The sequence below is a fragment of the Drosophila grimshawi genome, unplaced genomic scaffold (genome assembly GCF_018153295.1).
Source record: "Drosophila grimshawi isolate 15287-2541.00 unplaced genomic scaffold, ASM1815329v1 contig_44, whole genome shotgun sequence".
NCBI lineage: Eukaryota > Metazoa > Arthropoda > Insecta > Diptera > Drosophilidae > Drosophila > Drosophila grimshawi.
The window spans coordinates 13,527,674-13,540,277 of NW_025063240.1; the positions used below are offsets into that span (position 1 = coordinate 13,527,674).

At 39.9% G+C, this 12,604-nt stretch overlaps 2 protein-coding genes across 3 annotated transcripts in view; both read left to right on the plus strand.

Moving 5' to 3' along the window:
* Nucleotides 1-3,321: 3,321 nt before the first annotated feature.
* LOC6558828 (AFG3-like protein 2) lies at nucleotides 3,322-6,660 on the plus strand. Its single transcript, XM_001984311.2, has 4 exons — nucleotides 3,322-3,710; nucleotides 3,768-4,231; nucleotides 4,350-4,742; nucleotides 4,796-6,660. Exons 1-4 carry the CDS (start codon nucleotides 3,627-3,629, stop codon nucleotides 6,294-6,296), a joined length of 2,442 nt encoding a protein of 813 aa, XP_001984347.1. The 5' UTR covers nucleotides 3,322-3,626; the 3' UTR covers nucleotides 6,297-6,660.
* A 3,255-nt stretch (nucleotides 6,661-9,915) lies between these two features.
* Nucleotides 9,916-12,604, plus strand: part of LOC6557797 (RNA-binding protein Musashi homolog Rbp6) — a 167,273-nt gene continuing 164,584 nt past the window's right edge. For both annotated transcript variants that reach the window (XM_032740468.2, XM_032740474.1), the window contains exon 1: nucleotides 9,916-9,971. The gene's annotated coding sequence lies outside the window, so the exon portion shown is untranslated. The remainder of the gene's footprint in view (nucleotides 9,972-12,604) is intronic.

The window sequence follows — 12,604 nt, forward strand, 5'->3', positions numbered from 1 at the left end:
TTTTTTTTTTTTTTGTTTTCTTCTATTGTTAAAAATTACATTGTTTTTGTTTAGTATTCATTTTTGTAATTTTTTATGCTTGGAGATTTTTTTGCGTTTTTTTTTATTTTGTTTTATTTATTTATATTTATAAATTTACAGTAATTATCACAGAGTTGTTAAATCTTTCTTTGAATTTGTTTTTTTGTTTTGTTTTCTTTTTTTTGTTTTTTTTTTTTTACTTTTTTGTTTCAGTTGCTTTAATCGTTATCGCATTTAGACTTTTAACATTTCTCACTAGGTACACTTATAAAAAAAATGAAAACTATTTAAAAATAAACAATAGTCTGTTATTAAAAAAAAAAAAAAACTGTTAGGTTTTTGGGCACTAGGCCGCAGTTTTTTTCTTTCAGTTTTTTCTTGTTTTTTGCTGGGAGTTGTTTAATTTCATTTATTTACAATTTTGTTTGAAATATTGGCTAAGTTAAAGTTGCGGTATATTTTTTTTTTGTTTTTTTTATTTTTGTATTTTGTGTGTTACTCAGTTGTTTTTGTTGCTGGGGTCTTCTTGTTCATAATGTGTGTGTTTTTTTGTTGTTTGTAAAAGTTACTTAAAATTAATAGAATTCTTGTAGATTTTTGGTTTTAAATGTTTTTCGTTATTGTTACCGTTTTTAGTTGCTCGTTTTATTCTGTTTCTTAGTACATTTTTTTCCTTTAGGGTTTTTACTTATTTATTTTTTTTGTTTTGTTTTTTTTTTTTGCGGCACAATTGTTGCTTTATCGTTTCTTTTTTTATTTATTAAATTTTTAATTTTTTTTTCTGTTCTATTACAAGGCGGAACTTTCTTTCTACAATGACTCTTCACACGATCGCCCCGTGGCTCAGTTGGGCTCCCTTCTGCTTCTCCTCTCTGAAGCTCTCTCTCTCTCTCCCTGCTTTCTTTGTGCTTTTGCACTTTTATTTCGCACGGCCACCGCTCGCACAGGCGACAAAGTTTTCTTTTTTGTTTATTGGGCTTAGAGACTATAATATTTTTGTTTCTTAATTAAATAATTTAAATTGATGTTGCGTTTAAATTAAATGTTAATATGTTTAAATTAGTTTTGTTTTTTTTTTTCTGTTTTTTTTTTACTCCCGGTTATTTTGTACTTTAAAACTTTAATTCAGTTGTTTGTTGGTTGTTGTTGGTGTTGCTTTTGCTGTTTGTGTTTCTCGGTTCTCTGTTTGCTTGCTTCCTTTGTTCCTGTTTTTTGTTGTTGTTGTTGTAGTAGAGGCGGCGTTTTTGTTTTGTTCTTGTCTTAATTTTAAATAATTTTAGCAAATTGAATTCACTTTGACTTAACAAAAATTCGTAATTAAATTAAAGCTTTCAGGAAAAAAATGAGGAATTTTGGGATTGTTTTTATTTTTTTAACGTGTGCCGCGGTTGTTGTTGATTTTTTTTTGCTATTCGAGTTTGACGTCAACGTCAACGCCTCAGCGTCGCGTTCTATTTACTGTTGCTTAAAAGACAGTTCTTGATTTGTTGTTGTTGTTGTTTTTGTAGTAGTTGTTGTTGTTGTGTTTTTAGTGCGTGCGTGTGTTTTTGATTGTAATTGTATTTTTGTTATTAGACTTCAACTCCGTTTTACTTTAGTTGATTTCTCTTTTTGTTTTTGTTTTGTTTTGTTGTTGCTTTGAGTATTGACGAGTTAATTTCACAGCGTTTCAAGTGTATTTGAATTTTGTTTGGTTTGTTGTCGGTTTTTTTTTTTTTTTTTTGAAAGTCTTCTTTTCAAGCTTGGCTTGTTTTGTTGTTGTTGATTTGCTGTTTTTTGCACAGATGCGCAGTCGCTATGTCGTCTCTCTCTCTCTTTCTCTCCTCTATATCTCTCTCTGTCACACCCGCTAACAGACTCTTCGCCTCTCACCGTTGACGGCGACGTTTCCTCTTTTCTTTTTCTTGTTGTTGCTTTTAATTTTTTGTTGTCGCCTTTCTACGTGTAAGTTGTTCTCGTCTTTTCAGCGCAGATTTGTAGGTGAGTCGTCGGTCGTTCAGTTGAAGCGAATTTGCAAACGAAAACAAAGGAAATTTCAAAACTAAAAGTTTATGGCAGATGCCCCTCCGTTATTTATATTTATTTTTGTTTTAAAACGCCTCTTAGACTTTTTTGAGCTTTGTTTTGTAGTTGTTGTAGTTTGTTTTCTTTTTGTTTGTTGGTATGTAACTTTTTTTGTGTTTTTATTAGATGATTTATTATTATTTGCTTTTTGATTCGTTTTCGATGGTGTTTTTTTTTTTTTTTGTTATATTATTATTATTTTTATTCAGATTATGATGAAAGTGATGTCAAAACGGAGTTTTAGTTACAAAAGCTGCAACGAGAAGAAAGTTGAAGAATTAGTACACACACCAATACATACATGCATAGCTATATATATAAATATACATAGATATATATTTCTGTTTAATAGAGCTGCCAGCCTCCCAGCAGTGAGTGAAATCTACACCGAAAAAGTCGGCATTGTTGTTGTTGCTGCAGTTTTATTGATTTTTAGTGTTGCAAACCGGAGACTCGTACAATTCGCACACACACATGCAAATGTACACGCACACACATTGACACGCACACAGCAGCAGCTGCATAGAGATTTTACTACCGGAAAAAATTGCACGCACACATTCACAAACAAGTCCACACGGATGCCTCGGCAAAATTGCTTTGAGTGCGATTTGTAAACTATTTTTACACATTTCTGTTATGGTTTTTAGCAGCCAACTGTACACATAAGCATAACTCACACACAGAAAAATACTCGCACACACACGCAATGTGAAGTCGGTAGAAAAAGTTTTTTTTCCAAATTTTTTTTGGGTTTTTTTTTTCGGACTGCAAATTGCGTACCCTTCGCACAGACAGTTGGGAGAAAAACGTTAATAATGCACGAAAACGGTGCGCCTAAGGCGATATTTCATGTTAATTCACAAGCATATTGATTGGCACACGTTTTGTACTTGTTTTCAGTGCGAATTCAAGTTAATTTATTTGCAAATTTGAACAAAAGAAAATTTTCACAACTAGCAATACGTACCACACGACACAGCACAACACCGGACGCCATGTTGGTTAGTGTTGCTAAACGACCAAAAGTAATTTGCAAAGCAATTGTGACGTCAGCACTAGCCAAACTAGGAATATATTTGAATTTCGTTAACTCTATTTTGTTAATTACCTTATAACAACAACTGTTGTAATAATTAACTATTACTATTTAAGGTAATTTTTTGCTATGGTTTGTGTAACGCACTTTGCAACACTGCTTGCGGCAACCAGCCCTGGTCATTAAACGAACGAATCAACCCTGCCTTCAACTATTAGCTGAAAATCGAAATTTCACAATAGCCCAACATAAAATCTTAAGCATTTTGTATTTACATTTTTGAACCGAATAAGCTTGAAACAAAATTGTGCTACATGAGGCGGCAATTACGCACATACTTAACTAGCTGGTAAAAACAAACAAATCGTCAAATTATCAGAGTGGAGCCCAAAATATCAAGTTGCCGCCGCTTCAGCGTTGCGCTCTTGTTATTTAACCTAAAGCGAATATTCAAAGCACACATCTAATCGACTCCCCCGTCCCCGCCCCACCAAAAAGCAAGATGGCTTTCCGGCTGCTCAGCTCGGCGCAGGCCATGAAGAGCCTAATGAGACGAAGCTACTCGCACGGCGGTCTCACAGACAAGGTGCGTATGGAATAGTTGTCAAAGATCCGTCTTCTCTTCTCACATAATAACTTGCAGGTACAACGTGGAGCTGGCTTTGAGTTGGCACCTCTGATGCGTTACCTTGTGGAACAGTTTCAAATGTTTTGCAAGAAGCCGCCCAAGGGTTTTGAGAAGTATTTCGAGGCCGGTGGCAAGTCCACAAAACCCAAAGCCGCCGAAACGGAACAAAAATCTGCCTCGGGAAGTAAACCCACGACCGGGAGCAGCAGCAGCAGTAAAAGCAGACCACCTGCGGTGAAGCCGAGCACAGCGAGTGAGACAAAGTCGGATTGGAATTTCGGCATGTTCAGCAATAGTTCACGTGGTCCCGGTGCTCGGGGATCGGGTGCGCCGGGCGGTCGACCACTCAGCGAGGGTGGCGGTGGCGATCGGGAGCGCTGGATACTATTTGGCGCACTGGGAGCTGTTGTCCTCGTTGGTTCCTTTGCCTTCTTTGAGATGGGCTACAAGGAGATCTCATGGAAGGAATTTGTCAACAGGTGCCAAGTCCAGTTTCTCTTTATTTTATTTCATCAGCGCATATGTCGAATTTCATAATTTTTAATTAATTTTTTTCTTGCGATTATATAATTGTTAATTTTGTCTATTATTCTTTAGTTATCTGGCCAAGGGCGTCGTTGAGAAACTGGAGGTGGTAAACAAGAAGTGGGTTCGCGTCCGTCTGTTGCCCAGTCAGAGCAATAGTGGCGTCCTCTGGTTCAACATTGGCAGCGTGGACTCGTTTGAGCGTAATTTGGAGACGGCTCAAGCGGAACAGGGCGTGGAGTCTATTAATTTTGTGCCTGTGATCTATCGGAACGAGGTGGAGGCATCCAGTTTGACGGGTCTGCTGCCCACGCTGCTGATCATCGGCTTTCTCGTCTATATGATGAGGAAGTCGGCGGACATGATGGGCGGTGGACGAGGACGCAAAGGCGGCGGCCTATTTGGCGGCGTCATGCAGTCCACGGCCAAGCTAATTAATCCCACAGAAATTGGCGTCGGTTTCAAGTGAGTCTGCTGCACATCTTTTTATCCGCCAATTGCTAATCTCTGACTTACAGAGACGTTGCCGGCTGTGAGGAGGCCAAAATCGAGATAATGGAATTTGTCAACTTTCTGAAGAATCCGCAACAGTATATCGATTTGGGTGCCAAGATACCCAAAGGCGCCATGCTAACAGGTCCACCCGGCACGGGCAAAACGCTGCTGGCCAAGGCGACAGCTGGCGAGGCGAATGTGCCTTTTATCACCGTCTCCGGTTCAGAGTTTCTCGAGATGTTTGTGGGCGTTGGACCATCTCGAGTGAGGGATATGTTCGCCATGGCGAGGAAACATGCGCCGTGCATCCTCTTCATCGATGAGATCGATGCGGTGGGTCGAAAGCGTGGCGGCAAAACCTTTGGCGGCCATTCGGAGCAGGAGAATACACTGAATCAGCTGCTCGTTGAGATGGATGGCTTCAATACCACTACAAATGTGGTGGTGCTGGCCGCCACCAATCGTGTTGACATCCTCGATAAGGCACTGATGCGTCCCGGCCGCTTTGATCGGCAGATCTATGTACCCGCCCCCGATATCAAGGGACGTGCGAGCATCTTCAAGGTGCATTTGGGCGCACTGAAGACTGAACTGGACAAGAATGGATTGGCGCGTAAGATGGCGGCGTTGACACCCGGTTTCACCGGCGCCGACATTGCCAATGTGTGCAATGAGGCGGCATTGATCGCCGCCCGCGACTCCAAGGATTCAATTGTGCTGAAGCACTTTGAGCAGGCCATCGAGCGTGTCATCGCTGGCATGGAGAAGAAGACGAATGTCCTGGCGCCGGAGGAAAAGCGAACGGTAGCGCATCACGAGGCGGGACATGCTGTAGCTGGTTGGTTCCTGGAGCATGCCGATCCACTTCTAAAGGTCTCGATTATACCACGTGGCAAGGGATTGGGCTATGCTCAGTATTTGCCCAAGGATCACTATCTGCTGTCGAAGGAGCAGCTCTTTGATCGCATGTGTATGACACTGGGCGGTCGTGTGGCCGAGGAGCTGTTCTTCAATCGGATCACGACTGGCGCCCAGGATGATCTCAAGAAGATCACAGATATCGCCTACTCCCAGGTGGTGCGTTTCGGCATGAACGAGAAGGTCGGTCAGGTGAGCTTCGATGTGGGCCAATCGGGTGATCCGGTGTTCAGCAAGCCCTACTCCGAGGACACCGCCATGATTATCGATAGTGAAGTTCGGGATATTATCAAATGTGCGCATACAGCGACCACAGAACTGCTCGTCAAGCACAAGGAGGAAGTGCGTCTTGTTGCGGAGCGTCTGCTGCAGAATGAGGTGCTGTCCCGCGACGATATGATCGAGCTGCTCGGACCACGTCCCTTCAAGGACAAGTCGACGTACGAGGAGTTCGTCGAGGGTACCGGCTCCTTTGAGGAGGACACCACGCTGCCTGAGGGCCTTAAGAGCTGGAACAAGGAGAAGGAGGAGCCCAGCAGAACGGACACAACGGACGCAATGCCGCCAACTTCGCCACCCACAAAGCCAGCAACGGCCTCCAGCTAGATCCATGATAACATGGCTCCTCTTTTGTTTTTTTAGCCAGCTGTTATTGTTTTTGTTGTAGTCATAGTCGCAGATAGTAAATATGGTTGAAGTCCTCCGACTTTGGGTCGCTTTATTCAGGACGTGCTTTAAACTTGCATTCACAAAATGTTCTCTCTTTCTACATCATCCCCTTCCACATCCCTGCCCCTTTTTAGGAACAGTGCGTCCAATAACGAACCGCTTTACAACCCTACAGTTGTTTCAAGCAGTTTTCTAGTTGGAGGCCCAAGCTGTGCTAAATTTACCGTACTCAAAACGAACTACTTAAATAAATTAAATAAAACAATAAATTTTTCAACAAAAAAATATAAAAGAAAGAAAATGATTCTTTATTGGGACATCAATGGAACTACATAATTAAAAAGATACAATGATAATGGCAAAATTCAGAAATTTGAAATTTCAATTAAATAAAATCTGATATATGATTTGGTCTACAAAAGGTTAAATGTAAAATTTTAATTTGTTGCTAGATATTTCTTATTCTTTTTTTCTTATTTCGAAATTGGCGCTTTCTTTCTACAATAATTCCCAGTGTAAGCTTTAAAAGCTCGAAACAAATACACCGAGCATCGCGACTTGCCGTCATGCTCTTAAATGTAAACCCAACGCTCTTTATAACGCGAACTCTCTCACAAGCACACAGACAGACAGACACTCTCTCTCTTTCTCTCTCTCTGTGCATTGCTTATCACTTATCAGCTGTGCTGGCTTTTCGGCATGATGCAGCCGGCTAGCTGCAGTGTGTACAAATGTTTTGCATAGGTCTCTGTCGACGTTGCCGCAAAGCTTTGCTCAACTACACACACACACACACACACACACTCACACACACACGCACACACACACACACACACACACATGTAGAGTGCTACTACCAACCAATACAAATGCAGTGTGCCACTGTGACCCGTTGTTGCTGCTGCCTCTGCCGGCGTTGCTGTTGCTGCTGCTGCTGCTGCTGTTGTCGGTGTCAGTGTGTTGTTTGGGGCTGGCTGCCGTTGGCCGTTAGCCGTGTCTCAGTGTCGTCTTGTTGGTTGTCGCGTTCGTGTGCGCGCACAAAAATCAAGCAGCAGCAGCAACCAGCAGCAGCAGCAGCAGCAGCCAAGCAAGCAGCCAGCAAATTGCAATTGCATTCAAATAAAAATACATAATAATAATTTCAGCTCGCTCGTTGCAGTTGCAAGTGAAGTGCGTGCAAGGCAAATAATAAAAAAAAAACAACGACAAACAACAGCAGCAAAAATAACAAAAACACGTTGTTTATTTTTGAGGCGGCTTTTTGCATTGGGGGGCATTGTGTCAATGCAAAATTGACGATTATATAAATGTGCGCGGCATTCAATTCTAATTACAAACAACGACAAACGAAAACTGCAACTTGCCTGTGTGCTTTTGTGTGTGTGTGCAAAGTGATTTGTTTTTTTTTAGACCGGAAACACACACACACACAACAACAAATAAACACGTACACACAAAATGAAGTGTTGTCGATCGCACGTGTACAAAATGGCGGCCAGCCGGCAAAAGCCAGGAAACAATAACACAAGGAGCTTAAGCTCTGCAAATTGTGTACACACTGGCTGGCATTGTATTTCACATGTGCTGATCGTGGCGCCAGCTGGCGGCAATCTGCTGCAGCTACAATTTCGTTGTCGTCGATCGTTTTTTGCATGCATTGTTTTTTTTTTTATGTTTTTGTAGTTTGATTTTCGCAGCGAATTTTGTTCTGGCAATTGTGGCAATTGTCGTTGTCGGGTCACGTGTTTGCTGCCGCCGCCAGTTAACTTCTGCTCTCGCTGTAACGGTGCATGTACCGTAACTGCCTAGACCCACCACCCCCCCATCCATCACTGTCTCTCTCTCTCCCGCTCTACCTCTCTCTTTCTGTCGCTTGCATGCTGCGCTTTATTATAGCTTATTGTTGTTATAGCTGTGGTTGTGGAGTGAATGGGTGAGGGGATTGGTAGTCAACACGCTGTCCCCATTGCATGCAATACTCTGTTTTGTGTGTTTGTGTGTGTATTTGTGTGGGTGTGGGAAAGATCAAGGCGTGTATTAAAAACAATGGCAAATAAGCAAACAACAAAAGCGAATTTATTTTTGCTTACACACATTTTGTATTTTTGTTGTTGTTTGTTTTTGTCGCTCTCATTTTGCAATCGAAAGCTTGTCACAGATTTATCTATGCGTGTATCCTTAGTATAGGAGAGAGAGAGAGATGGATGGCAATTATCATACCTAGCGCAAAAGATTAAGCAGTTAAAGCTCAGCTTAAAGAGATAGAGAGAGACAAAGCTGTTCAAGTTATCAAACGCTTAAATGTAATCTTAGCCAATAGCCGATCAACAACAACAACAGCAAACTCAAGCAATTCTACTTCTGTCAAAAAGGTCAGCTTGAAGAAAGAGCCTTTTTCGATGCAGTTGGCAGGTTTTTTAGAGGCAAAACGAAAAGGAAACTTTGCTGATTAAGATATCTACTAATGCTTAATATAAGATTAAAGCTTACATCCACATTTACTAACTATTTCAAAATATTTAAGCAACAATTTTAGCTTTTTTTACTTAACTTTCTACGCAGCTCTGCTGGAAATAACGATAAAGAAACGATATTCCTGCTTCATCATCAAAATCAAACTAATTTATCTGTTCAATATTGAAGACCTTTTTGCACTTGTTTTGCATTTCGAGCAACTTGGAATCGAAAATATTTTGCAAGCAGCGTCGAATATGCATTCGAATGTATTCGAATCTTTGCCTTTCAAGATTGCATTGTAATTGTATTGGATTTACGATGAGACGTTCCAAATCATTTAAAACAGCTGTGGTTTTCGAAAATAATTGCATTATGTGCTTCAGGTTTACTAAGCTAAATTTATTACAGTAATATGTTGCCTTCAATTTAAAATTTATAATAAATAAACAAAAATACAAAAAAATAAATAAATATATAAAAACAACAAACAAACAACAACAGTTAACGCAACGTTTCTAAAACAACTCAAATAACCAAAAGTGGCCTGCAGCAAACCAGAAATGTGATTCAAAGTGCGCAATGTAACCAAAAAAGAAATAAAACCAAAAAAAAAAACAAAACAAAACAAAAAACTACATAAACAATTTGATTTTCAATGAAACAAACAAGAAAAAAGCAAAGAAAAAACGCTAGCAAAAACAACAACGCCAAATGGAAGTAAAAAGAGCGTCGAGCGTCGGTTCAAGTAGCGAATTAGCAGCCAGAGTCAATGATTAAAGCAGCGACGATTGATTGATAGTCGTCGTCGGAGTCGGTGTCGGAGTCGCCGTCGTTGGAGTCGCCGTCACAGTCTTAGTTAGCTTAGACACCTACTATTCCTACGCCTCCTCTCCCCCGTCGAAATCGCCCTCCTCCCACACTCAAATGCAGCAACAGTTACAGCAACAGCAACAAAAACAACAACAGTTTTTAGGACATTAGCCAGACACATACACACACTGACACACACACACATAGATCCAGAGAAGCAGCAGCCAACATGGACATCAAGATTGAGCAGCAGCAGCAACAGCAACAACAGCAGCAGCAGCAGGGGCAGCAACAGCAAACTGAGCTGGGACCCGTTTCGCCCTCGGAGGTGCCCAATGATCCTGGGTAAGTGTCGGGTTTGTGGCATTAATTGTTTTAGTTTTAAGTTGTCATTATTGAAGTGCCACCAGAGAGTGAGCGAGAGTGACAGAAAGAGAAAGAGAGAGTGTGCGAGAGAGACGGAGAGAGAGAGAGAGAGCGACTGTTGACAGAAAGTTTTTCTGTGTCAACTCAACTCGATGGGCCACTGCCAAAGCCAAGGCAAAAGCAGGATGAGTCCTCCCGGTCGGAGTCTGAGCTGAAACTAATTAGAAAACAATTTGCTAAGGACATCAAAATTCAATTAAAGCCATTGAGTTTAGTAGTGCTTTAGTGCACTTCTGCAGACCAACTGCAACAGTCCAACCTCCCTCGCCCACCTCTCCCTTCTGCCCCTTCCTGTCCACCACTCCTGCAACATTTGATTATCGTTGTTGGCCTCCACTTGAAATGGGTTAAGTTCTGATTGCGGTGTCATATGCAGCAGATTAATTGCAAAGCTGCATTGCTCATAATTTGCATTTAGTTCTCTTTCTATCTATCTGTCTTTCTCTCTCTCTCTCTCTCTCTCTTTCTTTCTCTGTATGTGTGTATGTGTGTGTGTATTTGTTGTTTTTTGTCTGTTGGTTGTTTGTTGTTTTTGGGCACGCAAACTGTCCGAAAGTCAAACAAACAAAATTAAATGACAAATGGCAAATGATGGCAAACTGAAATTCGAAAATGAATACAAATCAGACCGAGTGAGTGAGAGACAGAGAGATAGAATGAGTGACAGACAGAGACAGAGAGAGAGAGAGAGAGAGAGAGAGAGAGAGAGGGAGAGGGAGAGTGAGCGAATGAGTTTGAAGTGTGAAATGTAAATGAACAGGTGCAATAAATGCCTCAGCGAAATCGGAAATATTTGTATGAAATGAAAATATCCCATTTATTTTTTATACAACCTTGTTGGGGGTATTATTAAACTGTCATCAAGTTTATAAAGCATTGAACGTTACCTCTCCGATGCCATAGAATATATAGAGGTATTCTCGATCAGCATATCTAATATATCTAATATAACCACATCCATCTACTTTGAAGAATGAAATTTTTATGAGTTTCGTCGATGAAACTCTGCAATGCCATCAGTCTTTCTTCGTATTTTTCTTATTCATAAAGCTGGTGAAACGATTGATAGCAAAGATTCTTATAGATCCATTCTCAAGCTTTTCAAAAACTTTTAAGAGCATATTCTCCGAGTTGAATATCAATTTAAGATTAAAATGAGTGTATTTAAAACTCACCAAAGACATAACTTTATCAAAAGCAATGCCTTTTTCCATGCTTCCTATTCAAACCAAGATTTAACAATCCATCAAATCAAAGTAGTTCAATCGTTTATTTAAAGTATTTATTTTGTGCTGCTTTGCGTCAAAGCCAAATAACAACGATTTATGGCATTCTTCATCGGTGCGAAAATAGTCTAATTAAGATAACAATTTCTTTCACAAGTGACAAGCGGGAAATCATTTATAAACAATGCATGAAAATAATGTGAAAATGTGACAACGAAGAAGATAGAATCTGTCGTCGTAAGATTTCAACAGATTTATTTTATTGTTGACTTGTGACCGCTCATTAATTAAGTATAACGAAATTAGACTTGTGTAGAATTATAAAAACCCATTAGTACAGTGCATTAGATTTATTGTAATTTTAAAATGATATACAGGTATGTATATTTATAGAGCAATTTATGATTTTATAATTGTCGTTTAGTTGAAACTTATAGCACAAAACAATCAAAAGCTTTAAATTATTCAATAAAACAAATAAGAATGCTCTAGTCGAGAGAGATCGATAAGAAAATACCCCGAAGCTAATATTATTTCAAGTTATGTATATATATATATACCGACTAGAAAGATACATATTTAAAGTTGTGTATTCTGTTGCTATCGGCAAACGATTCTTATCGATAATCGGCAAGTAATCGTAAAAATGATGTAGACTTGATCTGCCTATGGCCAAAGGTGACTAGATATACTCGGTTATTCATGCTGATTCATGCCTCATTTTATACACTTTTAATGACAGAAAACCACAAAAAAGCTTTTCATTAAATGAACGGGAATCTAAAAATATGTGAAGTGTTTTGAAGCGTTGTTTTTGGCCACTTCAATATTTTCAATTGAGTTTGCTAGTTTTTCTCTGCTAGTCGCAACTGATAATCAGCAACTGCAACTGCAACTGCTCCGCTTTCCATTTTGCTGTGAAGATGGCATTTGTTAATTTTGGCTTGCCATATGGACTTGCCACATCTCGCTGTCGTCGTTGCCGTCGTTGTCGTTACAATTCATTGAACACGCAAAGCCTATAAATTATGTATACATACACATACATATACATATAAATACATATATAAAATACACATATATATTTATCTATTATCGAAGCGCTGCAAATTGTCTAACACAAAAAAGGGAAGGCGGAGAACGCTTGCCACATCTTGTTGCCAAACTCATACAACAAAAATAGTCTCATAGGAGAAGCAGAAGCCACCGGATAAACAAATAAGAAAAAAGTAAAATAATAATAAAAGGAAGAAAGAAATGGATCACCTGCTGCGCCGGCAGCTCCAAGCCAAATCGACGCAGACGCAAACGGTGGCAGGTGCAACA